The sequence below is a fragment of the Gorilla gorilla genome, chromosome 4, assembly GCF_029281585.2.
Source record: "Gorilla gorilla gorilla isolate KB3781 chromosome 4, NHGRI_mGorGor1-v2.1_pri, whole genome shotgun sequence".
In the NCBI taxonomy this organism is placed as follows: domain Eukaryota; kingdom Metazoa; phylum Chordata; class Mammalia; order Primates; family Hominidae; genus Gorilla; species Gorilla gorilla.
Window position 1 is genome coordinate 9,502,903 of NC_073228.2, and position 26,552 is coordinate 9,529,454.

Sequence of the window (26,552 nt, forward strand, 5' to 3'; positions counted from 1 at the left end):
CCCGAGGTGCTGTTATTACAGGCGTGAGCCACTGTGCCCGGCCTCCAGCCAATGTTTTAACAGCAGAAAAGGACATGAATTCAGAGAGTTTTATCTATAAGAAGTTGAGAGAGGAGGAGTAGGCTTATAATTGAGCATGTGCCTTGCCCAGCCAGTCCTCTGTTGGCCCCTCTTGGCCAGTAGGGGTCGCCGCCTGCAGGGAGATGACTCATGTGGTCATGATTTGACTCAGGATGCCCCTTTTCAGCTAGCAGAGTGGCGCAGCGGAAGCGTGCTGGGCCCATAACCCAGAGGTCGATGGATCGAAACCATCCTCTGCTATGAACTCCCTTTTCTTTCCTGACACTTAGGTCTGCTCCTCCACGTGGCCGAAGGTGCCTGCAGAGGCTGGCATTCTTCTCCATCTGGCTGCCAGGGAGCCTCCTGCCATCAACCGACTCACTAGAGACCCCTCCAGGTAAGGAACCCAGCAAGTGTTTTCCTGACAAAAGGGTCTGGCTGGATCCCCATCCTCTCTTCCCTTCCTCTCCTGAGGAAGTGGGCTTAGGGGTTCCTGCTTTTTCTTTCCCTCTTAACGTTTCTCTCTCTCTTTGTCTCTCTCTAGTTTTCGCTAGAAGATCAAGGCCAGGTGCAGTGGCTCACACCTGTAACCCCAGCACTTTGGGAGGCTGAGGCAGGTGGATCGCTTGAGGTCAGGAGTTGGAGACCAGCCTGGGCAACATGGTGAAACCCCGTCTCTACAAAAATATACAAAAATATTAGCTAGGTGTGGTGGCGGGCGCCTGTAGTCCCAGCTACTCGGAGTGTGAGAGGATCTCTTGGGCCTGGTAGGTCGAAGCTCTAGTGAGCTGAGATTGCACCACTGCACTCCAGCCTGGGTGACAGAACGAGAACCTGTCTCAAAAAAAAAAAAAAAAAAAAAAAGGGCTGGGGTGTCACGGCCCTCTGGGTTGGCATTCTCGCTCCACTGACATCATCAGAAGCCGGAGGTGAGAACCTCCCTCCAACAGGAGAGAAATGCAGCCGCAGCACTCACTCCCTGTACATCCCAGCACCAGGTCCTGGCATCCCACGTGGACACACAGTGCCCATGAGGATGCACTGACATCCCAAAGTGCCAGTGCTGCCGCCTGGCTGTGTCCAGACTGGCTCAGAGACAGAATCCTCAGGTACCACAGCCCAGAACACCAGGCCTGGAGTGGGGAAGGAGTGCCAGCTGCTACATGGTCTTTCCTTTACAGGGCAAAAACGAGTGGGGAAATAGCAGGACACACACCCTGATGGTGGCTAAAGCCGAAGACAGAGGAACAGGAGGATTCTGCCAAGATCGATGCGAGACAAAGGCTTAGGGGCAACAGAGGGGAGGCGAAGTGTTACTTAACTTACCAGGACACCTAGCTGGTGCAGAGGCAGACCCAGCACACACCTCAGATGAGGGCCACATTGCTGCTCAGACCATGGCATCCAACAGTGGTCCTGTGTCCTGGCTTGATGCAAGGTCTCCCGATTCCAACTAGGATATTGGATGGCAAATGCAGCCACCCAAAATGCACTTCTCTGCCCCTCTCTGAGGCCCTCCGTGTGGCTGGGCACAGTTAGGATGAGATGCCCAGAGTTAGCAAAACAGACGCTGATGCCACTGTGCCACCCAGAGCAGAAGGCTAACCCACCACAAAGAGCTGGCAGAGTTATGAAAAGTAAGGTTGGAGGTTTTTTTAACTGTAACTTTTACACTTTAAGAAAGCATTCAAGGCTATGATTAACATAAATCAAAGGACAGTAATCCTATGAGTCACTATATTTGCAATACGTCCAAGCAGTCGGGGTGGGAGTATCTGGAATCTGGTGACGGGCTCGCCGGGTCAGGCCCATGGTTGGCAGCCACTGCTCCCGCTCCAGTCCCCCCTCCCAAATCCACTGCCACTTGTCCACACTCACCATGCAGATGCCATGTCTGTCACTCTGGCTTGCCAGGTTTTCTTTCTTATTCTAACCAAATTTCAAATCAGGCTGGCGTGGTGGCTCACGCCTGTAATCCCAGCACTTTGGGAGGGTGAGGGGAGAGGATCACTTGAGCCCAGGAGCTCGAGACCAGCCTGGGCAACATGGCAAAACCCTGTCTCCACAGAAAGTACAAAAAATTAGCTGGGAGTAGTGGCGCATGCCTGCAGTCCCAGCTATTCAGGAGGCTGAAGTGGGAGGATTGATTGAGTCTGAGAGGTTGAGTCTGCAGTAAGCCATGATGGTGCCACTGTACTCCAACCTGGGTGACAGGGCCAGACCCTGTCTCAAAAAAAAAAAAAAAAAGTCCATGTCAGGACATAAACATCTATTTTATACTTTAACCACTCCTAGAACCCCCAGGATGTCCTGACACTTGCCCTGATTGGCTTTTAGTTCGGTGTTGTAGCTTGTTTACACCAATGCAGACATAGAAGAGATATCCTCCAGGTCCTGTGCACTGGGCACCTGTGAGGTGGACTGCTCCTGGGAAAGTTCCTAACAGCTAAACTATACAACTTTCATCAAGTTGGGGCGTTACTGCCAAACTGCACTCCAGCCAGCAGTCGTGAGCACCCCCTCTTCTTACTCAGCTGAATACTTAATAAAAATCTTTGCCTATTGGACAATTCGCATTACAACTTTGAAGTGTTCAGCCCTGGCACCTGCTCTCCTTGATTTCAGAACACAAGGCTCATCCTCAGAAAGCAGAGCCGGCCTCTGCCCAAAACCGACAGCCCTGGCACCTGCTCTCCTTGATTTCAGAACACAAGGCTCATCCTCAGAATGCAGAGCCGGCATCTATCCAAAACCCACAAGGCTCATCCTCAGAACGCAGAGCCGGCCTCTACCCAAAACCGACAGCTCGCCCCCTGCAGCAGTGGACTGAGGGCTCCTAACCACGAGTTGAGGGTTGATCTGCTTTAGACAGATGCTCTGTTTGAAGTAGAAACATAAACACCGGGCCCCATCTGGAGGCCAAGTGGCCTTGGGCAAGTCAGCCCCTGCCTGGGCCGCAATTCCCTCCTCTGACATCTCTGGCCTAGACTCGGCGTGAAGGTCACACGACTGTGGCAGACCATGTGTCCAGATGCCTCAGTTGCTCAGCTCTGGGCCCGCAGATGAGGCCATGGGACACCCTCAAAGCCGGCACACACCCAAGGGTTCACCCTAGATCCACATCCCAGGCAAGCAGCAAACCAACAGGCAGGCACAGTGGATGAGCCCATTTGCAACTCCAGCAACACTAAGGAAGGAGCAGTGTGGACAGTCTACACTGGCTGCGATGAGTACAAGCTCTCAGGCCAGGTGGAAATGGAATTGAGAAACCTGGGCGCTGCCCATCAGACCACAGGCACCGAACAGCAGATCTATTCACTGGGACGGCAACACGTTTATCAGCTCAGACGTGTTCGGGTCCCCTGCAGTACATGGCAGCACCAGAGCACACATGGCCATGTTCCTACATGGTGGTGCCAGCACGGGATGCCACCCAGGGCTCATCTCATCCTCCTCCTCCTCACACCAGGACCAGCCTGGATCACCAGCGGGCACGGGCCGGGCACACCATCCCCCCAGGTCAACCTGGATCACCAGCGGGCACGGGCCAGGCACACCATCCCCCCAACCAGCGTGCTGCCTCATGCCAGGACCAGCCTGGCTCACCAGCAGGCACGGGCCGCGCACACCATCCCTCCCGACCAGTGTGCTGCCTCCACATCTAGGCGCCTTGGCCTGACCGCTAATATCGTTCCGGTTACAATGAAGGAAATCTCGCCACTTTTCTCCTGTGCAGGAGAAAATGCACAGTCCCCATGGCTATAACCCATCAGCAGGCACGGGGACCCCTGGTGTCTCATGTTGGTGCCCAGTGCCTCAGCCTGGCCTCCCCACGCGACCTGCAGGGGCGGCTTCACGGCAGGCCAGCTGTGGTGCCCTGCGCAGTGGTTACTGCAGGAGGTGATTTCTTCACTGTAGCTGGACGAGGGTGGCCCTCTACCGACTTCTGGTGTTCTAGGCCTGGTGAGCATCTTCCTGGAGGGAGACAGAGGACTCTCCTGACTCCACACCAGGTGGCGGCTCAGAAAGCACAGGGCGAGGCCACCTGGTGTGGCCATGGTGAGGATGGCAACACACCACAAGATGTGGCCCTGCTGGGGCAGCAGGTGGCTCGGCTCACTCAACCATTCACTCAGACACGCTGCAACTGTTTATTCCAGAATCAGAGGTTGGAAACCCAACTGTATATAGATTGAAAGCAAAACAAATACACAACTGAACACAATATATACAGTTATCCAGCAAGACAGGCAACGGAACACAATATATGCAGTTATTGACAAGACAGGTGCACAGGCACAGCACACAGTGAGATGAAGGCAGCCTAGCGAGCAGAGGCTCTGCAGCACGGAGGGCTGGGAAGGCCATCGCTCGAGTTAATCCAATCCCAGTGCTTCAGGACACCTCGGGCCACGTTGACATCTCTCTTTTCCTGGGAGGAGCCCTAGGGTACAGCTGCATGGTTCCGTGGAGTTTCAGGCGTCTGCCAGCTCTGTTTCACTGTTTGTGGTTAAACTTTCTCCTTTTTTTAAAAAAATTTTTTGCCAGGTGCAGTGGCTCACGCCTGTAATCCCAGCATTTTGGGAGGCTGAGGTGGTCGGATCACCTGAGGTCAGAAATTCCAGCCTGACCGGCCCGATCAACATGGCGAAACCCGTCTCAACTAAGAATACAATTAGCCGGGCGCGGTGGCGTGCACCTGTAATCCCAGCTACTCCAGAGGCTGAGGCAGAAGAATCGCTTGAACCCAGGAGGCGGAGGTTGCTGTGAGCCGAGATCACGCCACTGCACTCCAGCCTGGGTGACAAAGTGAGACTCTGTCTCAAAAAAAAAAAAAAAATTTATGGAGACGGAGTCTCCCATGTAGAAACTCCTGGACTCCAGCAATCCTCCCACCTTGGCCTCCCAGTGTGCTGGGATTATAGGGCACGAGCCACCGTGCCTGGCCTCTCCTTTCTTTTTAAGGCAAGCTCACACCCACAGTGCAGTGCCAGAATGGAGGGGGCTCCATCACCCTGAGCACAGAGGGCTTCATGGCGAGTGGATGGGCCAGGGCCATGTGAGAAGAAACCTGTCTGCGAAGGGTGACAGGGAAGTGTTCTGCGGGAGGCTGGACCACCTGAGCATCCTCAACCCCTCAGGGTCAGACAGAACCTTTACCCCGGACTCCCAGCCCACGACGGTGCTGATGATGAGCTGGGGCCCCCTGCACCCACCCAGCTTGTGCGGGCAGCCTTCTCAATTTTCCATTCTCGTGTCTGTCACCCTTGCCCCAATGTGAGTCCAACTCAAAGACTGAATGTACAAGTTTGAGTTGGGGCCTGGGTTGCCAGGCCTCCAGGGCCCTGAGTATGGTCCAGGAGGGTGGTGATTGGCTGTGAGGAATGGCCCAGGGCCGAGTGTGGTCCAGGAGGGTGGTGACTGGCTGTGAGGAATGGCCCAGGGCCGAGTGTGGTCCAGGAGGGTGGTGACTGGCTGTGAGGAATGGGAGGAGGGTGGTGACTGGCTGTGAGGAATGGGGCCTACTGTTGTCAGAAACTACAGTTTTTCTAAGAAAAACTGAAAATCCAGATTTGTATATAAGTCTCCTGATTCTAAAAGGCTGACAGTTATTAACGTTCTGGCAAAAACATTTTCAAGGAAAATATGAGTGGGTAAAAGAAAGAGCCAAAATGGGCAGGGATCTGGGACTGTGGACTGCCTGCCCTAACAACCCCAGGGCCACAGAAGTCCACAGGCACAGCCACCCCACCCTCTGCCCTCACTCCCACATCAAATCACCTCCAAGTCATGTGCGTTAGAACCTCTGGGGGTCCTAGCTCTTCACAGGACACTTTCTGGATTTTTCTTTTTAAACCTAAAATACAGTAGTCTTGTCTCCATTCCCACTCTTTGGGACTTTTTCACAATCTTAGGATGAAGGGATAAATTGGGGAAGTGCTCCTCTCATGTTAAAACGTTCCAATCTGCCAGGCACAGTGGCTCATGCCTGCAGTCCTGGCACTTTGGGAGGCCAAGGCGGGTGTGGATCAGGAGGTCAGGAATTCAATACCAGCCTGGCCAACATAGTGAAACCCCATCTCTACTAAAAATACAAAAATTAGCTGGGCATGGTGGTGTGCACGTGTAGTCCCAGCTACTTGGGAGGCTGGGGCAAGAGAATCGCTTGAACCCGGGAGGCAGAGGTTGCAGTGAGCTGAGATTGCACCATTGCACTCCAGCCTGGGTGATAGAGTGAGACTGTCTCAAAAAAAAAAAAAAAGAAAAAAAAGTTCCAATCCCACACCTATTATGAAGATAGCACCACATGAAACTGCCTGAGGGGCCTCCAATAAACGGGGTAGCAGGGAACTCAGAGAAACCAAAGTAACCCATTGAGCTGTTTTCTTAAGTGTCTTTAATACTCCACTCAGGACAGCCCCTCCCTCTACTGAGAGGCTCTTGGCTCTGGCCCCAAGAGCAGCTGGAAGGCCCTGGCCTGACTTCACCACTTGATGTCCAGGCTGTGTGCGCCATGCTCCTGGCTCTGGTACGTGGTATGCAGCACCTCTCGGGCCTTGGGGGAGTTGATCCCCTCCAGCCACTCCTGGTACAGCTCCTGCACGTGTGCACTGGACTCCGGACGCCGCACAGGGATGTCAGCGTAAATGCCTTCCATCTGCCGCAGCAGGGCCTTATCCGCATGTCCGTCTGGAGTCTGGGCTTGGCCTCTGCCATTTAAGCATCCTGAAAGATAAACACAGGTAAGTTTATCCTGGGCTCAGGCGATCTTTCTGCCTTAGCCTCCTGAGCAGCTAGAACTACAGACACACATCACCTTGCCCGGCTGATTTTTAAATTTTTTGTAGAGATTGGCAGGGAGGGGCGGGTGTCGCTATGTTGCTCAGGCTGGTCTTGAACTCCTGGCTCCAAGCAGCAATCCTACTTCGAGCTGGGACTACTGGCGTGAGCCACCGCACCCAGCCGGGATAGTCTTAAGGAAGTTTTGCTTCACAGGGAAGAGTTTGGAAGCAGGAGAGGAATAAAGGGGACGTGGAATGTTGTGTGGCCTAAGGCTAGGGCTGGCTGCACAGGCCAGGGTCTTCCTCAAGGCTGTCAGGGACACTGATCCCAGACTCATAGCCCCGTGTGCCTCTCACTCTTTTTTTTTTTTTTTTTTCGAGACAGAGTCTCTCTCCATTGGTCAGGCTGGAGTGCAGTGGCCTAATCTCGGCTCACTGCAACCTCCATCTCCTGGGCTCAAGCGATTCTCCCGCCTCAGTCTCCCAAGTACCTGGGCTTACAGGTGTGTGCCACCATGCCCGGCTAATTTTTGTATTTTTAGTAGAGGCAGGGTTTTACCATGTTGGCCAGGCTGGTCTCAAACTCCTGACCTCAGGTAATCCGACCACCTCGGCCTCCCAAAGTGCTGGGATTACAGGCGTGAGCCACCGTGCCTGGACCCATGTGCCTCTCATTCTTACCCATTTACATCACCCATAAAATGGTTTTACCTAAAACCTAAGTTACCAACCTTTTAGAACTGGGTGGCTTTATATGCAAATCCCCATTTCCAACTTCTCTTGGAATTTGGCAAAACCAGGATAGCACAGGAATTGTGAACAAGCAGTTAAACCACTCCTGCCTGCACCACACGTGTTAGTGTGCTGGGCCCTGCCTGGAGGCTGCACCGGAGGAAGCTGAGCTGTGAGTCCAGCCGTGAGCCCACACACCCAACACTGGCCTGAGTAAAAATGCGTCTCCTATCTATTAATGCTACTTACTCTCCAATGTGTTAGATGATGTCACTCTTAGTAGTGTAAGAGTTCATTTAAAACAATCTGGAGCAAATTTCCCTGGTTAAACCTCACTCCCCATGGGTTCCAGGGTGGCACCCCAGCTGGTCTCCAACCTCCACTTTCCCAGGGAGCTGGGCTTGCACCTTCTCCTTCCTCAGGCCCCAGCTCCACCCGCTTGCACACAGAGGCCCTCCCAGAGGCCCTGCTTCACGGCCCACCTCCCGGCTGCTCCTCAGCCCAGCTGTGGGACTGACCCTTCCGTGCCCCTGGAATGCTCAGTGAGGCCTCCAAGGCCACATGCTCGCCTCTCTGCCCTCACCCTCCTCTTGTCAGTGCTGGCTGGGGCCTCCCCTCCTCTACGAGATCCTTTGTGTTGAAGGACACACAGTGGCCCACCCTCCCTCCACGCAACAAGGGAGCCCCTCAGGCCCAGGCTGGGTCACACCCCTTCCCGCTTCCACCTCTCACTGCTCTCTCCCATCACTCAGGACAGAGAAGGCTCATCCTTGGTGCCTGGCACGGGGCAGGGGTGTTTCTCCTAGGCAGGGCAGCCTCAACTCTTGTGATTTGTTCTCTAAGCCAGCCGCCACGGGCTGACTCTCACCTGGTGCCATGTTGGGCCTCCTGAGGGCACGTCCCCAAGAGAATGCCCATATGCTACATGGGGTGAGGAAAAGAGCAAAACCAATGGAGCCTAGAATGTCCCAGCACAAGCCCCACGGGAGCATCCACACCCTACAAAGCTCTCAGGGCTGAGAGAGGCTCTGGGTGGCCAAGAGCACCATCTCTCTGGCAGCTGCAGGACCAGTGTGGCCCGAGCACCCGTGGGAGACAGAGCCAGGTGCTGCTCTTGGCACCTCACCTCCAGCACAGGCGAGGACCTCCACAAAGTGGAATGGGAACTTGCCCTTCTTAAGCTTCAGGATCATGTTCTGGATGTTTCGAAAGCCATAGGCTGCAGCAAAGCGTAACACCACCTCTCCGTTCTTCTCAAGGGTGACCTCTTGGAAGTCTTTGTTTCTACAAAATGAACACAGAGAATTTTGATCCATCAAGTCTTTTATCTGTGACTTAAGAACACTTTCTTTTTTTTTTTTTTTTGAGATGGAGTCTCGCTCTGTCACCCAGGCTGGAGTGCAGTGGCACCATCTTGGCTCACTGCAAGCTCTGCCTCCCGGGTTCGTGCCATTCTCCTGCCTCAGCTTCCCGAGTAGCTGGGACTATAGGCGCCCACTACCACACTCGGCTAATTTTTTGTATTTTTAGTAGAGATAGGGTTTCACCGTGTTAGCCAGGATGGTCTCGATCTCCTGACCTCATGATCCGCCCGCCTCGGCCTCCCAAAGTGCTGGGATTACAGGCACGAGCCACCGCACCCGGCCAAGAACACTTTCTAATGTAAGTTTGGAATGTCAGCAAAATAAAAGGTCTGAATAAACACAAAAAAGTCCTTTTGATTTTGACTAGCGTAAACTCCATACATAGAACCGCCACATGCACAGATCCATACAGGCACACCATGCGCACGTGCTAACCACAGGCACAGACAGGCTGTGGATGCTGCCCCACACCTCAGGGCTCGGTAAGTGACCTCCTCCACATCCTCGTTGAACAGCTCCTTGGCCGCGTGTCTGAAGATGTGTGCCAGGTGCCCGTCCGAGCTGGCTCCATCATGGCGCGTCACCTTGTCCTCCTTCAAGTCTCCAAACCTCAGCAGGCAGAGAAAATACAAGTTCTTCATGAATGCCGACGTACAGTGACAGAAAGAGTGAAACCAGACTTCCTGAGGGCATCACAATCCAAGTTCGCCACCAAAGAAGCTAAATCCTGTACAGATGTTTAAACTTTGGAGAAAGTCCCATTCTAGCATCTTGAGGGGTCTCGGGAGGGCCTGCCTGATGCTCGGGCCAGGCGGAGGACTCTCAGTCACACCGAGCCCACGCACAGGCTCTTGCAGGTGCTCCAGATGCTTATGGTCTTTTTCTTTTGGAGACAGGGTCTTGTTCTGTCTCTCAGGCTGGAGTGCAGTGGCACAATCATAGCTCACTACAGCCCCGGCCTCCTGGACTCAAGCGATCCTCCTATCTCAGCCTCCCAAAGTACTGTGATTATAGGTGTGAGCCACCACGCCTGGCCCCACAGATGCTTAAATTCTGTAAACTTCTATCTTACCTTTCCCCAAAAGGGCACGAATGCAGCACCTGGGATGCGGACTGTTGGCGAGGACACACGCCACTGCCTTTGTGGTGCTCTCTGCCCAGTGCCTGGGGTGCAGCAGGAGCCCTGGGCCTTGCTGGGTATTGAGGTCACCGCCCCCAGCAGAACCCAGCCTGCCACTCTTGGTGCAAAGGGGCCTGAGGGAGCTGCCCCACTGCCCCATAGACCACACGGAATGTGAGGCACAGATGGCACTCAGGAAGAAGGGGGCTGGTGCACACATGAACAGCCCTGCGCCAGCGAGGACAAAGCTGTTTGTGCATTTTGTCCTTCCTCAAGGGTTTAGGGTGGCAATCACACCATGGAAGCCCACCAAGCCTTCAACTCCCTGGCAGCCCTGGTGAATGGTATCCCATTGAACAGCTAGAGGGTGGCTGAGGGTTGTGGCAGGGGCCTGGGGGACTGCATCGCAGTGCTTCACATGGCCTCATCATAAAGCAGGGCAGCCCTGGGCCTGGCAGGTGGCTGGCAGGGCTGACGAGAGGTCCTGCCCCGCAGAGGACTCTCCCCAGAGAAGCCACTTACAGAGTGTCGACGGCAGCATCTCTCACTGAGAGGTCACCTTGCTCCATTATTTGAGCAATTTCACCTGCAGACAAACGAAGTAAGACACTGAAAAGACACAGGTGGCCACAGGAACTTTTCTTCCCCTGCAGGAGATTTGACATTAGTGACCCTGGGTGACCTCCCTCCTATGAAATCTCCATCACACACAGCAGGAGTCCATCTAAAGGGCAAAGTGAGGCCAATAAAATGAAACACTAATAAAACGTAAGCAGAATTCAATTCTAACTCCTCTTTCCATTCCTCTTTCTGCCCTCGAACTGTGGGATTTATGTAAACAATCTCTCCATGATTTTCCCATGTGGAAAATCTGTAAACTTTTTTGGCCTACTTTGCATGAAACAAACAGAAAACTTTTGTGTATAACAAGCTCACAGAGATAGGATGATGAAATATACACTGGTTGCATTTTTTTTTTTTTTTTGAGATGGAGTCTCACCTCCGCCGCCCAGCCTGGATGGAGTCCAGTGGTGCAATCTTGTCTCACTGTAACCTCTGCCTCCCAGGTTCAAGTGATTCTCCTGCTGCAGCCTCCTGAGTAGCTGTGATTACAGGTGTGCACTACCACGCCTGGCTAATTTTTGTATTTTTAGTAGAGACGGGGGTTTCACCATGTTGGCCAGACTGGTCTCAAACTCCTGACCTCAGGTGACCAGCCTGCCTCAGCCTCCTGAAGTGCTGGGATTACACGTGTCAGCCACTGCACCCAGACCTTTTTTTTTTTAAGAAACAAGGTCGCCAGTCTAGCCAACATGGCGAAACCCCCTCTCTACTAAAAACACAAAAATTAGCCTGGTGTGGTGGGGCGCGCCTGTAATCCCAGCTACTCGGGAGGCTGAGGGAGGAGAATCGCTTGATCCTGGGAGGCGCGGAGGTTGTAGTGAGCCAAGATGGAGCCACTGCAGAGCCTGGGCGACAGAGTGAGACTCCGTCTCAAAAAATAAAAAAAAAAGACACGAGGTCTCACTGTGTTGCCCAGCAAGGTCTCAAACTCCTGGGCTCAAGTGATCCTCCAGCCATAGCCTCCTGAGTGGGCTGGAATTAGAGGTCTGAGCCACTGTACCCAGCTACATTTATATGACAATTGTTTATTCTGCAATGAGATCAACTGAAAGTGAGAACCACTTTCTGTATTTCTTTTTACATGAGGATGCCTGAAAAAAAACCCTTAATAGAAAAACTGAGCCTCTAAAACCATGGCTGTGGCATCACATTAGATGCTGTGAGATGGCTGGAAACACAGGTAAGAAAATAGCGTAATTTCCTATAAATCTGCACTCAGAAAAAAGATGGCTGGACATGGTTCTTCTGACAGCCCACCGCGCATGTTTTTATTTTGTCAACATAAGCAGATGGCCCCTGGGCCCTTCCTCTGAGAGTGAAGGATGGCAGTGCTGAGGACCCTTCTATCCCTCATCCTTCAACACCCCTGCCACATCACCCCACAGGGAGCCTCTGCCTATGGGGTGGGGACCTTTCCAGAGGCGTCTGCGTGCTAGAATTTCAAGTCAGGGGCCTGTGAGGGACATTGGTGCCCTTAAAGATTGTCCCTGAGAGCTGACCTCTCTACCTCATCTACCACTGATCTAAATACCTGCAGGGACCTGTTTTCAGAGACCAATTAAAACAGTTCCGCCAGAATTTTAACAAAGTCTTAAGCTTCCCCTACCAACTGATGTCGACATTCTTCTGAATGGGTTCTACATAATTCCAGGGAATCACTTCCGTCCACAACACACACAGAACTCACTGTAGGCTCTTAACATCTGAAAGGAGTGGCCAATACCGTGGTAAAGGCAATATCGCTGGAGCAAACGTGCCTTTTTCATTTTATTCTGAATGAAAAAAACTTCACTTGTGTTTTAAGTGCAGACTTGGTTTGTGATTAGGAGACCCGCTATGGCTGTAGACAACTTTCCCACCAAGAGATAAGTACCTTACATGGACTGTAATGTAAAGTTAGGGCCACCATACTGCCCAAGTGGTTCTCCCAGAGACCTGATTTATCTTTTTTTTTTTTTTGAGACAAAGTTTTACTCTTGTCGCCCAGGCTGGAGGGTAATGGCGCGATCTCGGCTTACTGCAACCTCTGCCTCCCGGGTTCAAGCGATTCTCCTGCCTCAGCCTCCCGAGCAGCTGGGATTACAGGCATGTGCCACCACGCCCGGCTAGTTTTTTGTAGTTTTAGTAGAGACGGGGTTTCTCCATGTTGGTCAGGCTGGTCTCGAACTCCTGACCTCAGGTGATCCACCTGCCTTGGCCTCCCAGTGCTGAGATTACAGGCGTGAGCCACTGCGCCCAGCTGAGACCTGATTTATCTTGAGGAAGATGCACAGAGGAGACAGGAGGCTAGATCGAACATGACCCTTCTCTTCACCTGCAGTTAAGCCCCTAGGACCCTCAGCTGTCAGTAACTTCAGACAAGCGACCACACTGGCAGGCACTGAGATGGCTCTGGGACACAGATCTGCCTGGCTCTGGTGTGTACTGGCCAGTCGGAGATTCCCCCAGCACCCAGGTGCACCCCCGCCCACCTCTCACCTGATGTTAACACGCAGTCAGCGCCCCGGGAGCCATGCAAAGCAGGGGGAAGGCTTTCCTGAAGAGCCTCCAGCTTCTTGTCATAACAAGGGGCCACAATGACGTGGAAAATCTTCTCTGGAGACAGGTTCTGTGGGAGAGGGGCACCCATATTTAGGGCTGGTGAAGAGGTGACGGCAGCTTATGCTTGGTGCCCAGGACAAGAGGGATGGGAGACCGAATGCCCCCTGCTGCTGCCCTCCAGACACTGCATGCAGCACTCTTTTTTTTTTTTTTTGAAATGGAGTCTTGCTCTGTCACCAGGTTGGAGTGCAGTGGCGTGATCTCAGCTCACTGCAAACTCTGCCTCCCGGGTTCAAGCGATTCTCCTGCCTCAGCCTCCCGAGTAGCTGGGACTACAGGCGCATGCCGCCACGCCTGGCTAATTTTTCGTACTTTAGTAGAGATGGGGTTTCACCGTGTTGCCCAGGCTGGTCTCAAACTCCTGAGCTCAGGCAATCTGCCCGCCTCAGCCTCCAAAGTGCTAGAATTACAGGCGTGAGCCATCGAGCCTGGCTGCATGCAGCACTTTCTTGGGGCTGGGACTGTTGTGGGTCTGAGGCCGGGCCCCACAGATGAAAGTGCTGTAGCCACATCTGGCTCCCATCCCCTCTTCAACTCTACCGAGCACCAGCACTCCATCCATGTCTGTCTGCTGCCTCCCTCGGGACTGGGTGTGGTCCTCCCAAACATCTGCAAAGCCCCCCAGCCAGTGGAGCCTCCTGGAAGAACCGGGAAGGCTGAGCCCATTTCCTCCTGAACCTGTGCACATGGGGACAAAACAAGTAAGAGGAAGTCCAGCTGGCGTGGAGCCGTTGCTGGTCCAGCATGGGAGCCATTGCAGGAGGCGTGTGTGTGTGTGTGTGTGTCCAGCATGGAGCCACTGCAGGAGGCGTGTGTGTGTGTGTGTGTGTGTTGGCTACTTCACCCACAGACTTTCCTGAATCTTCCCAAGCAATGCCCACCCAAGCTACCCCTCTCCTGGGTCCACACAGAGCAGGTGCCTGTGGCTGGGCCTGAACTGGTGGCAAAGCCAGGAGCCAGCAGTTGCCAAGTGACCCTGTGGTGAGGTCTGGGTGGAAAGGACCCACTCAGGGCAGGGGCGGAGCAAAAGAGGAAACCCGCCCCTGGTTGCAGCTGTGCCAGGTGGTCAGGTGAGAGGCTGCTGGAGGCCGGGTCTCTGCGGCTGCCCCTCACGGCACCTACAGGAGGACACATAGCTCTGGGCTCCATCCAGGGGAGAGGGCAGCATGTGGAAGACCTAGAAACACATGGCTCTCTTCAGGTGGGGGCAGGGCAAGGGACAGGAAGTCCCATAGCTCATTTTTCGGTCCTGCCTAAACTGAACGTGTATACTCTGACATAATGTTTATAATTTGCCAAATTATGACTTTATGGGTAGAAAGAAACTAGGTAGAAGGAAAACACTGCCTATTGCTAAAATAACAAGGCTGCCAAATGTGCGTGCCTTTTTAGGCTGACTTCAAATGTCTGAAAGATCCTGATGTTACCCTCTACTCCAGCTACCACAGTGCCTGGACATGGCTGCTTCCCCGGAGGGAGGTGTAAAGTCTGATTGAGAAAAGCAGTGTGGGGCATGCCAGCGGCTGGAGAATAAACCATGGGATTAGGATCCCTTTGAGGGTGGCCTTGGAGACATCAGGGAGTTCTGGGAGGACCTGGGGGCCGCAGAGGGCTGTGGGAAGGGAGAACATGATGGGCCGAGGCAGGGGGCACGCAGGAGCCTCAGGCTGGGACTCACTCCATCAAGTGGAGGACAGCATCATGGCCACTGTGGAATCTCACAGAAGTGGCTAAGGAAGTCATGTGATGCCCGTGGTCTGAGGGAAAGGCCAGGGCAGAGGCCAGGTTTGGCTCCCTAAATGACAGCGGCCCTCAGCCTCCAGGCACAGGCCACTTTAGGCCTCCTTGGGTGAGGCATCCCAACAGCAGGCAGGCAGCATCTCTGGGCAAGGTCCGGGGCCTCATTCTCAGCAGGGTGGGCAGCATTTCTACTCTACCCCGAATGGGCCCAGGAAAACCACCAGATGCCACAGAAAAGGTTAAGAAGAAAGAAAAAGGTTGTAAGAGGAAGGAAGAGAGGAATAGAGACGGGCGTTGGTGAGAAACAGCACTGCTAATGTTTCCTGAAGCCACAGCTTCCTTTTTGCTCACCTGGGGGGCCGTGACCACACTGGACAGATGGGGAACCTCCCCTTCCTGGGCCCCTGTGCCATGGTCCTCCCTCACCTGCCCTTCCTGCCCTCCAGAGAGAGGTCAGCTTACCTGCTGTCTGGCGAAATAATCCTTCACCAAAGAGCCCATGACCTGCTGGGGGGACTTGGCGGTGCAGAGGTGGGCAGTGATGGGGCGACCCAGCACCCGCTCGGCGTATCGGACCCAGCCTGGGGAGAGAAGGGATCCACGGTCAGCTCCTTACTGCTTCCTCTGGTCTTCCTGTAACGCACCAGTGAATGCTGAGCTCGAGTCCCTGCCGCCCCAGGGTGAAGCCAGGACACCTTTTCCCCGGGCCTTACCAGGAGCTCGTGCTGGACCCAAAACCCATCCTCGGTGGCCCAGCTGTGGGTCATGGGAACCTGAAGGCCTGGAGGCTACTGGGAAATGGGAGCGTCCCTGCAAGGCCGACAAACAAGTAAGAGTCGGAGTAACAAGTCCCCCAAAAAGGTGAAGGGGAACAAGCACTGAAAGGCAGCAGGAGCAGCGGCCCAGGCTGCACCGTGCAAAATCGCCTGGCCAGCTGCAGAGTCCTTACAGCCAGGACATGCGGCTACCGCTCAGGGGAGCGCAGCCACATGCTTGCCCAACTTCTCTCACCGACGAGAAATTAACAGCCCAACAACTGCACGCTTTTTAAAATATAAGAAATCTATACTCCTCAAGTCATAATAAATAGCAAAATCTGTAGTGTCACTACATGCCCGCACAATCTGAGCACTTTCCTGAGGTCGAGTGCTGCTGTGGTTTCCAGGGTGAACACAAGTCACCACTGCAGCTGACCACACAACAGCAATTCCACCGCAGGAGCCCTGCCTACTCCTTTCCCGCAGGCGCACAGCCCAGTCAGAGCACATAAGAACATCACAGAACTTGCTGACCTGGCAACTGATTTTAGGCCCTGACCCCACAGACACTTGCACACCTGTGTACATGAGAGCCACGCAACCTGCCCTCAAACAGGGGCTGGGTAGATACCTTGGTAGACTCCACTCCTGGCGGGGAAGGTCTCCCAGAGGGTGAGAGGCAGCTCATGTCCCACCGTCAGACATGATAATCCCGTTTAACAATCAAAGTTTCACCTATAAACACGCCCGTGTGTGCTCAGGAAACACCCACAGAGACACAGAAGCAGCCACAGAGAGAAATGCCCCAGGGCCGGGCGCAGTAGCTCACGCCTGTAATCCCAACACTTTGGGACTGTGAGGCAGGCGGATCACTTGAGGGCAGGATTTCAAGACCAGCCTAGGCAACACGGTGAGACTCTGTCTCTACAAAAATAAAAAAATCAGCCAGGCGTGGTGGTGCACACCTGTAGTCCCAGCTACTTGGGAGACTGAGGAAGGAGGATGGCTTCGAGCCCAGGAGTTCGAGGCTGGAGTCAGCTATGATTGCATCACTGCTCTCCAAGCTTGGATGACAGAGCAAGACTCTGTTGTTTTTTTGGTTGTTTTTGTTTTTTTTTTGAGACAGTCTTGCTCTGTCACCCAGGCTGGAGTGCAGTCACACGATCTCGGCTCACTGTAACCTCTGGCTCCCAGGTTCAAGAGATTCTCCTGCCTCAGCCTCCCAAGTAGCTGGGATTACAGGTGCCTGCCACCACACCCAGCTAATTTTTGTATTTTTAGTAGAGACAGGGTTTCACCATGTTGGCCAGGCTGGTCTCGAACTCCTGACTTCAGGTGATCCACCCGCCTCGGCCTCCCAAAGTGCTGGGATTACGGGCGTGAGCCACCCTGCCTGGCCTGACTCTGTCTTACAAAAAATAAATAAATATAAAAATTAGCTGGGTGTGGTGGCACACACCTGTGGTCCCAGCTACTTGGAAGGCTGAGGTGGGAGGATCACTTGAGCCCAAGAGGTTGAAGCTCTCGTGAGCCATGATTGAGCTGCCGCACTCCAGCGTGGGCAACAAAGTAAGATCCTGCTTAAAAAACTGTTGGCTGGGTGGAGTGGCTCACACCTCTAATCCCAGCACACTTTGGGAGGCCAAGGCGGGTGGATCACCTGAGGTCGGGAGTTCGATTCCAGCCTGGCCAACATGGTGAAACCCTGTCTCTACTGAAAATATAAAAATTAGCTGGGCGTGGTGGCAGGCGCCTCTAATCCCAGCACACTTTGGGAGGCCGAGGCGGGTGGATCACCTGAGGTCGGGAGTTCGATTTCAGCCTGGCCAACATGGTGAAACCCTGTCTCTACTGAAAATATAAAAATTAGCTGGGCGTGGTGGCAGGCGCCTCTAATCCCAGCTACTTGGGAGGCTGAGGCAGGAGAATGGCTTGAACCTGGGAGGTGGGGGTTGCAGTGAGCTGAGATCTCGCTATTGCACTCTAGCCTGAGCAACAAGAGCGAAACTCTGTCTCAAAAATGCCAGGTGTGGTGGCTCATGCCTGTAATCCCAGCACTTTGGGAGTCCAAGGAAGGCAGATCATCGAGGTCAGGAGATCGAGGCCAGCCTGACCAACAAAGTGAAACCGTGTCTCTATTACAAATACAAAAATTAGCCAGGCGTGGTGGTGCATGCCTCTAATCCTAGCTACTCAGGAGGCTGAGGCAGCAGAATCGCTTGAACCCAGGAGGCAGAGGAGCCGAGATCACACCACTGCACTCCAGCCTGGGCGACAGAGCGAGACTCTGTCTCAAAACAAACAAACAAACAAAAAAGTGTTAGCTGGGCGCAGTGGCTCACTGCTGTAATCCCAGCACTTTGGGAGGCCGAGGCAGGCGGATCACCTGAGGTCAGGAGTTTGAGACTGGCCTGGCCAACATGATGCAACCCCGTCTCTACTAAAAATACAAAAATTAGCCGGGCATGGTGGCATGCACCTGCAATCCCAACTTCTCAGGAGGCTGAGTTGGGAGAATCACTTGAACCTGGGGGATGGAGGTTGCAGTGGGCCAAGATCACAGCAATGCACTCCAGCCTGGGTGACAGAGCGAGACTCTGTCTCAAAAAATAAATAAATAAAATAAAAAATAAAAAAAGTGTCTTGACCAGGATGGAGCATATGTTGAGAAATAAAGCTTATACTTTTTATCTTTTAATTCTGTTCTTCCACAAACTTTTTGCAGTCTCCTTGCATTTGTTGATTTCCTTATGAGAGGTCCTACTGGGATGGAACCTTCTCAAGTCACTGAAGGAACTAACTCTGCTGATGTGAATCCTGAGCAGATTGCTGATTTGTACAGAAACAGTGATCCCTCCGCCTGTGGCAGTGAACACAATGCTAGGTAGGGGCCCTGAGAGGTCTCTTCTCAGTGACAGCATTTCTGAGAAATGTGTCACCAAATCCTTTCTCTTCTCCAGCCACCGGCTGCAGACCAGACCCTTGCTTCCTATTTTAGCTTGAGATTTGCTGTATGTATGTAGTATATATGTATGATTGACAGGGTTGCTCTGTTACCCAGGCCGGAGTGCAGTGGTGAAATCACGGCTCACTGCAGCCTCGACCTCCTGGGTTCCAGTGAAGCTCCCACCTCAGCCTCCCGAGTAGCGGGGACTACAGGTGCCCGCCACACCTGGCTAATTTTTTGAATTTTTAGTAGAGACGGGGTTTCACCGTGTTAGCCAGGATGGTCTCAATCTCCTGACCTCGTAATCCGCCCACCTCGGCCTCCCAAAGTGCTGGGATTACACGCGTGAGCCACCGCGCCCGGCCTAAATTTTTTATAATTTAAAAACCACTGCCCAGGGGCATGGGCCTTAGTTCGTCGTCATTTTACACGGCCTCTTCCTTGGTTGGGGGTGGAACTAAGCAAGTGTGACTGGTGTTGTGAAGCCATGTTGTGTGTGGCATCATGTAACGGGGTCCCAAAAGGAAAGCACTCCTGCAAGGGGACCACAGAGGCAGGCTCAGGCTCAGCACACAAACACCAGATACTCCCAGGTTGCTGGAGCCCAGGCAGCCCCTGAAACCATCAGGTGTGGAAATTATCCCTTTACACCTGGAAACACACCCAAAATGCCACAAGAGCTGAATATAACACCCACAATCTAGTAAAAGGCTGTATCTGGCATCAAATGGCTTATACTTAGACCTCTGATACAAAAATCTGTGAATCACTTACAGTAAGGCAAACCATACAGCTGAAAGAAGTCACTAACATCCCTGTCCCCATCTGGAGCTGAGATCACAGCAGGCTGTGGGTTGCTGGTGAACGACACAGCTCAAATAACGAGCCAACCAATGCAGCCCATGGAACAGATGGTAAATTTCCTCTTTATATTTTATAAATGGCTAGAGAGTAAGTCCGTATTCTAAGCAACCACGATGTCAATGTTCCATCTTATTAATTCATAATCCTAATGACTAAAGGTTGACGTGTAAAATGCCAGAAAAATTTGAAACCATTGTGGGGGGAGCATAAATTGAGAACTGAAACGTGAACCAAACCCTAAAAATTATACAGCCTATGACTAGCTTAGATAGAGCTCTCCTATGCTCCCACAGGCCTCATGTAGTAGAATAATTTTTAACTAGTGTTGTTTGCCAGGATAGCCATTCCTTCCTTATTCCCTTATGCATCATCGAAGATTTCTTAACCCAAACTCTCTATTTTTCCAGAATTGAAAAGCATGTGACAAATCTCTTCTATAACTCAGGCATCCAAAAACCAATTAAAGAGTGGTTTAAACAGTGCACCCTGAGAGTATCTGAATATCAATGTAAAGAAATTTTCTTATTCTGTATTTTTTTAAGCTGGCAAAAGATACATGCACGTTTGCCATGTTATTCCATAATTATTTGTACATCTGAGATATGTTGTACTTTCAAGAGAAAACGGATTTTCTTAAGAGACAGGACCTCAGTCTTTCGCCCAGGCTGGAGTACAATGGAGGAGTCATAGCTCACTGCAGCCTCTAACTCCTTGGCTCAAACACCTCAGGCTAGGATTCGTAGTAGCTGGGATTACAGGTACTTGCCACCACCCCTGGCTTTTTTTTTGTTTTTTTTGCAGAGACGAGGTCTCACTATGTTGACGAGACTGGTCCCACACTCCTGGGCTCAAGCAATCCTCCCACATCAGCCTTCTAAATTGTTGGGATTACGGCTGTGAGCCACCATGCCTGGCCTATTTTTCTTTTCCTTTTAAAAAATATTTATTTAAAAAATTAGAGGACGGGTGTGGTGGCTCATGTCTGTAATCCCAGCACTTAGGGAGGCCAAGGCGGGCAGATCACTTGAGGTCAGGATTTCAAGACCAGCCTGGGCAACATGGCGAAACCCCATCTCTACTAAAAATACAAAAATTAGCCAGGTGTGGTGGCGCTAGCCTGTAATCCCAGCTACTGGGGAGGCTGAAGCATAAGAATCGCTTGAATCTGGCCAGGCACAGTGGCTCACGCCTGTAATCCCAGCATTTTGGGAGGCCGAGGCAGGCAGATCACAAGGTCAGGAGATCGAGACCATCCTGACTAACACGGTGAAACCCCGTCTCTACTAAAAATACAAAAAGAAATTAGCCGGGTGTGGTGGCAGGTGCCTGTAGTCCCAGCTACTCGGGAGGCTGAGGCAGGAGAATGGCATGAACCCGGGAGGCGGAGCTTGCAGTGAGCCGAGATCGTGCCACTGCACTCCAGCCTGGGCGACAGAGCGAGACTCTGTCTCAACAAAAAAAAAGAATTGCTTGAACCTGGGAGGTGGAGGTTGCAATGAGCCGAGATCATACCACTGCACTCCAGCCTGGGCAACAGACTGAGATTCCATCTCCAAAAAAAAAAAAAAAAAAAAAATAGAGACATGTTGCCCAGGCTGGTCTCAAACTCCTGGGCTCAAGAGATCTGCCTAGACTGGGCACAGTGGCTCATGCCTGTAATCCCAGCACTTTGGGAGCCCGAGGCAGGCAGATCACCTGAGATCAGGAGTTCAAGACCAGCCTGGCCAACATGGCAAAACCCCATCTCCACTAATAATACAATAATTAGTTGGGTGCGGTGGCGTGCACCTGTAGTCCCAGCTACTTGGCAGGCTAAGGCAGGAGAATCGCTTGAACCCGGAAGGTGGAGCTTGCAGTGTGCCGAGATCGTGCCACTGCACTCCAGCCTGGGCGACAGAGCGAGACTCTGTCTCAAAAAAATAATAATAATAATAAAATAAATAACCATACTGGCCTTTCCAGTGTGGCACCTCTGATGAAAAACTAAATTGGCTGTCCCAAAACATCAAACACCCTCTGTAAATCAGGCCAAGCTCTTCCCTCCTGGTCTATAAGGCTGGGTGGGATGGGTCTGTCTGCCTCCAACCTCATCTAGAGCCTGCAGAATCTTGTGAAACCTCTTTTGGCACCTCAGGCCAACAGAGCGGGGGTCCAGGGGCTCACCAGGACAGGCAGAGGTCAGCATGGGCAGGGTGCGTTCCTCCTCACTGTGCTGGCGATAGCGACGCACGAATTCTTTTTGACTCTCCAGGATACTAAAATCCGCAGCTATCGTCGTATCAAATACATAGTGCACCCCTGCAGAAGAGAGGAGCATATTCAGCTTAAATCACGTACTAAAAGATCTACTTTTAGGCTTCCTCTTTTTTTTTTTTTTTTGAGACGGAGTCTCGTTCTGTCACCCAGGCTAGAGTGCAGTGGCATAATCTCGGCTCACTGCAACCTCCGCCTTCCAGGTTCAAGTGATCCTCCCACCTCAGTCTCCCGAGTAACTGGGATTACAGGTGCCCGCCATTATGCCTGGCCGATTTTTGTATTTTTTAGTAGAGATGAGGTTTCACCATGTTGGCCAGGCTGGTCTTGAATTCCTGGCCTCAAGTGATCTACCCACCTTGGCCTCCCAGAGTGCTGGAATTACAGGCGTGAACCACTGCGTCCAGCCAATACTTCTTCATTCTTACTCATTTTTGCTTTCTCACGTTTAAGAGACAAACTTAAAGCATAGATTCTACAGGCATCTCTCCTAAGATAATAAAATCAGTCTTGGTTCTTATCTATTCCTAATGGCCTAAGTTCAAGACCGTGTGCTTTACCTTTTATTCTGTAAACAATGAGCGTGTATGATTTTTCACAATGAAATATGTATGTTCTCTCTCATGCTTCTTCCCTCTCTACATCTACATTTTAAAACACCTTACTCCATATATAAATTAATGAAATATTACAATGTACCCACAGCATTCCCTTCCAATTCACAGGCAAATTAAATTTCAGTCTGATGGTTCTTGGTGTGTTTAAAAGTAGAACGTACAGTAAAAGTATAGAATGGCTGGGCATACTTTTATAATGGTTTAAATTTTTATACTGAATTTTTTTTTTTTTTTTTTTTGAGACAGTGTCTCGCTCTGTCGCCCAGGCTGGAGTGCAGTGGCACGATCTCGGCTCACTGCAAGCTCCGCCTCCCAGGTTCACACCATTCTCCTGCTTCAGCCTCCCAAGTAGCTAGGACTACAGGCGCCCGTCACCACGCCCGGCTACTTTTTTGAATTTTTAGTAGAGACAGAGTTTCACTGCGTTAGCCAGGATGGTCTCGATCTCCTGACCTCGTGATCCGCCCACCTCGGCCTCCCAAAGTGCTGGGATTACAGGCGTGAGCTAACATACCCAGCCTTTTTTTTTTTGAGACAGTCTTGCTCTGTCACCCAGGCTGGAGTGTGGTGACGCAATCTCAACTCACCGCAAACCTCTGCTTCCCGGGTCTGAGTGATTCTTGTGCCTCAGCCTCCCGAGTAGCTGGGATTACAGGTGTCTGCCACCATGCCAGGCTAATTTTTGTATTTTTAGTGGAGATGGGGTTTTGCTATGTTGGGCCAGGCTGGTCTCAAACTCCTGACCTCAGGTGATCTGCCCCCTCGGCCTCCCAAAGTGCTGGGATTATAGGTGTAAGCCACCTCGCCCGGCCTGATTTTTTTAATTTTAAATTTTTTGTTTCTCCCGCTCCCCAGGTAACAAAGCTGAGAGAAAATGCAACTAGCTATAAGAAATATTAGGCTGGGCGCGGTGGCTCACCCCTGTAATCCCAGTACTTTGGGAGTCCAAGGTGGGTAGATCATGAGGTCAGGAGATCGAGACCATCCTGGCTAACATGGTGAAACCCCATCTTTACTAAAAATACAAAAAATTAGCCGGGCGTGGTGGCGGGCACCTGTAGTCCCAGCTACTCGGAAGGCTGAGGCAGGAGAATGGTGTGAACCCGGGAGGTGGAGCTTGCAGTGAGCTGAGATGGCGCCACTGCACCCCAGCCTGGGCAACACAGCAAGACTCTGTCTCAAGAACAACAAAAAAAGAAATATTATAAATTTTAAAATATTACATTAAGAAATCCATTTTACTGTGGATACATTTTATTGATATATAACATTCCGTTACATTATTTTAACAATCTAACCCCAAATAAGGGCTTTCATCGTGAGAAAATATAGCATTTGACAACTCTGATCTTCAGTGTAACTAACCTAACCCGAGGCTTTATGATGACAAGCATGAAGGAATGACCTAACGTGTGAGCACCTGTCACTGTAGCTGGGTTTCAGCTGCAGCACATTATGTGCTAGATGACCAGGCCTTGTTAGAGCCCAGGCGCCTAGGGCACAGGGAGCATCAGGACCCCCAGGCTGCTGTTTAGACCTCAAGCCTGTCCTGATGATCTTTATTCCAAATATCATTTTATTTCACCAGTAATCCCCAATATATCTACATTTATGTACTTATCTAGCAGAGATAGGATCTTGTTATGTTGTCGAGGCTGGTCTCGAGCTCCTGGCCTCAAGCAATCTTCTGGTCTTGGCCTTCCAAAGTGCTGGGATTACAGGCATGAGCCACCAAACGTGACCAATATTTACAATTTTTAAAAGCCGCTGTAGAATAATAAAAACTCTTGGCCAGGCACGGCGGCACATGCCTGTAATCCCAGCACTTTGGGAGGCCAAGGCAGGTGGATCACGAGGTCAAGAGATTAAGACCATTCTGGCCAAACATGGTGAAACATCATCTCTACTAAAAATACAAAAATTAGCCGGGAGTGGTGGCACACACCTGTAGTCCCAGCTACTTGGGAGGCTGAGGCAGGAGAATCTCTTGAACCCGGGAGGCAGAGGTTGCAGTGAGCCGAGATCGCATCATTGCACTCCAGCCTGGGGCACCAAGAGCGAGACTCCAGCTCAAAAAACAAACAAACAAACAAACAACAAAAAAAACCTCTTATTTGGCAACTCGCTCAGTTTTCCCTTTCTGAACTTGCACATTGACCATCATGCTATGAGGATGCTCAAGGCTGTAAAAGCCTCTCTATAAGCAAATGGAGGGAGGCAGTTCCCGTTTGACCAAAGCAGAAGACGCAGAAGCATCATCCATCAACATTTCAGGCAGTATTACTCCAGCATTGACATCCGAGTTCTTTTATTATATTCTTAAATTTCTACCTTTCATTCCTCAAGTAAAGAACACAAGCCCATTCCCTTTCTGCTCTGCTCTTCGGAGAGCTTCTTGGGAAACCAGATACTAATCATTTCAGAAGTGACTGTTTATCAAATACACACCCTCTGGGGGTAAGGGGTGACTTGGAGGTTGCTGGGCCAGTGTGGGAATCTCCCAGTGTCCTGTCTGTGTTGTCAGAAGGTGGTCACTGTTTGGTCCCAGAGGGGTCAGCTCCCACTGTGTAACAAAACACCCGTCTGTGCACAGCAAAGGAGAAAAGTGACACTCGTCTACCATCGATCAGAGGCTGGGTTTCATGACACAGAGGACATGGTCTTTTTACGTTCCAAGAGACTCTTTTGGAAGTTGCTTATCTACCCTGCGTCCTTGAAAAATGAACTTTAGAGATTAAAAAGGGCGCTTATAAACTCAAGTTATACATTCCCAATTTATCGAAAGATGACTCACCAAGACTTTTGAGGAAACCACAGAGTCTTCTGGATGCATCAGTTACACTGAGGTTGAATTTAGCAGCAAAATAAGGCAAAGATTGAGGACACACAGACACTACCAGCACTTTGTGCTTTGAGGTATCACATTTCTAGAAGGAGAAATAGAGAATGTCAGGTATCTGCTGATTACACAAGGAGTAAAAGTTACATACCTTAATGAGAAATTCAGAACAACATAATAGATGGTCTATGCAAAGACTAATAAAATAGACAAACACTGGCAAACATAATTAAGAAAAAGGAGAAAAAAATCAGGATTATGGTGAGGTTTGGGCTTCTGGTAAATATTTTTTTTAAAAGTCAGGATTTAAAAAATGAAACATGAGCTGGCTTCAGTGGTGCATGCCTACAGTTCCAGCTACACAGGAGGCTGAAACAGGAGGATCACTTGAGGCCAGGAGTTTGACACTGCAGAGCGCTATAATCACACTTAGGAACAGCCATAACCACTGCGCTCTAGCCTGAGTGACAGAGTAATACTCTGTCTCAAAGAAAAAAAAAAGAGTTTCACCCTTGTTGCCCAGGCTACAGTAAAAAAAAAAAAACAAAACAAAACAGAGTTTCACCCTTGTTGCCCAGGCTACAGTACAGTGGCGCGATCTCAGCTCGCTGCAACTTCTGCCTCCCAGGTTCAAGTGGTTCTCCTGCCTCAGCCTCCCAAGTAGCTGGGATTACAGGGACCTGCCACCACACCCAGCTAATTTTTTGTCTTTTTGGTAGAGACGGGGTTTTGCCATATTGGGCAGCCTGGTCTCAAACTCCTGACCTTGTGATCCACCTGCCTCGGCCTCCCAAAGTGCTGGGATTACAGGCGTGAGCCACCGTGCCTGGCCGATACTCTGTCTTGAAAGAGACATGACTACAGATCTAAGAGACTTTGTCAATTTCAAGAACAATGTTATATCAGTAAATGTGAATATCTGGAAAAAATAAATAATTTTAAAGGGAAAATACAAATCACAACATTGGCCAATGAATAAGTGAAATTACTACACAACAATAAAAAAACACACACACTAAAATGGTATCCAGAGATGCCTCTTAAAAAAAGTCATCAGCCCGGCTGGGCATGGTGGCTCACACCTGTAATCCCAGAACTGTGGGAGGCTGAGGCAGGCGGATCATTTGAGGTCAGGAGTTCAAGATCAGCCTGGCCAACATGGCGAAACCCATCTCTACTAAAAATACAAAGATTAGCTGGGTGTGGTGGCATGTGCCTGTAATCCCAGCTACTCGGGAGGCTGAGGCAGAA

At 51.3% G+C, this 26,552-nt stretch overlaps 1 protein-coding gene and 1 non-coding gene across 3 annotated transcripts in view; one reads left to right on the plus strand and one right to left on the minus strand.

Annotated features, from left to right (window-relative positions):
- The first annotated feature begins 249 nt into the window (after positions 1-249).
- On the plus strand, positions 250-321 carry TRNAM-CAU (transfer RNA methionine (anticodon CAU)). The gene has a single exon. It is a non-coding gene; the product is annotated as a tRNA-Met (tRNA).
- A 6,119-nt stretch (positions 322-6,440) lies between these two features.
- Positions 6,441-26,552, minus strand: part of NARF (nuclear prelamin A recognition factor) — a 29,154-nt gene continuing 9,042 nt past the window's right edge. The window contains exons 4-11 of one of the 2 annotated variants that reach the window (XM_031011637.3): positions 25,257-25,389; positions 21,756-21,890; positions 15,486-15,604; positions 13,161-13,290; positions 10,581-10,644; positions 9,410-9,547; positions 8,746-8,858; positions 6,441-6,786 (exon numbers count right to left, since the gene is read on the minus strand). In XM_031011637.3, coding sequence (XP_030867497.1) covers positions 6,545-6,786; positions 8,746-8,858; positions 9,410-9,547; positions 10,581-10,644; positions 13,161-13,290; positions 15,486-15,604; positions 21,756-21,890; positions 25,257-25,389 — 1,074 coding nt within the window. In that variant the 3' untranslated portion in view covers positions 6,441-6,544. Of the gene's footprint in view, positions 6,787-8,700; positions 8,859-9,409; positions 9,548-10,580; positions 10,645-13,160; positions 13,291-15,485; positions 15,605-21,755; positions 21,891-25,256; positions 25,390-26,552 lie in introns of both variants that reach the window. The other variant, XM_004040757.5, reaches the window with a different exon arrangement.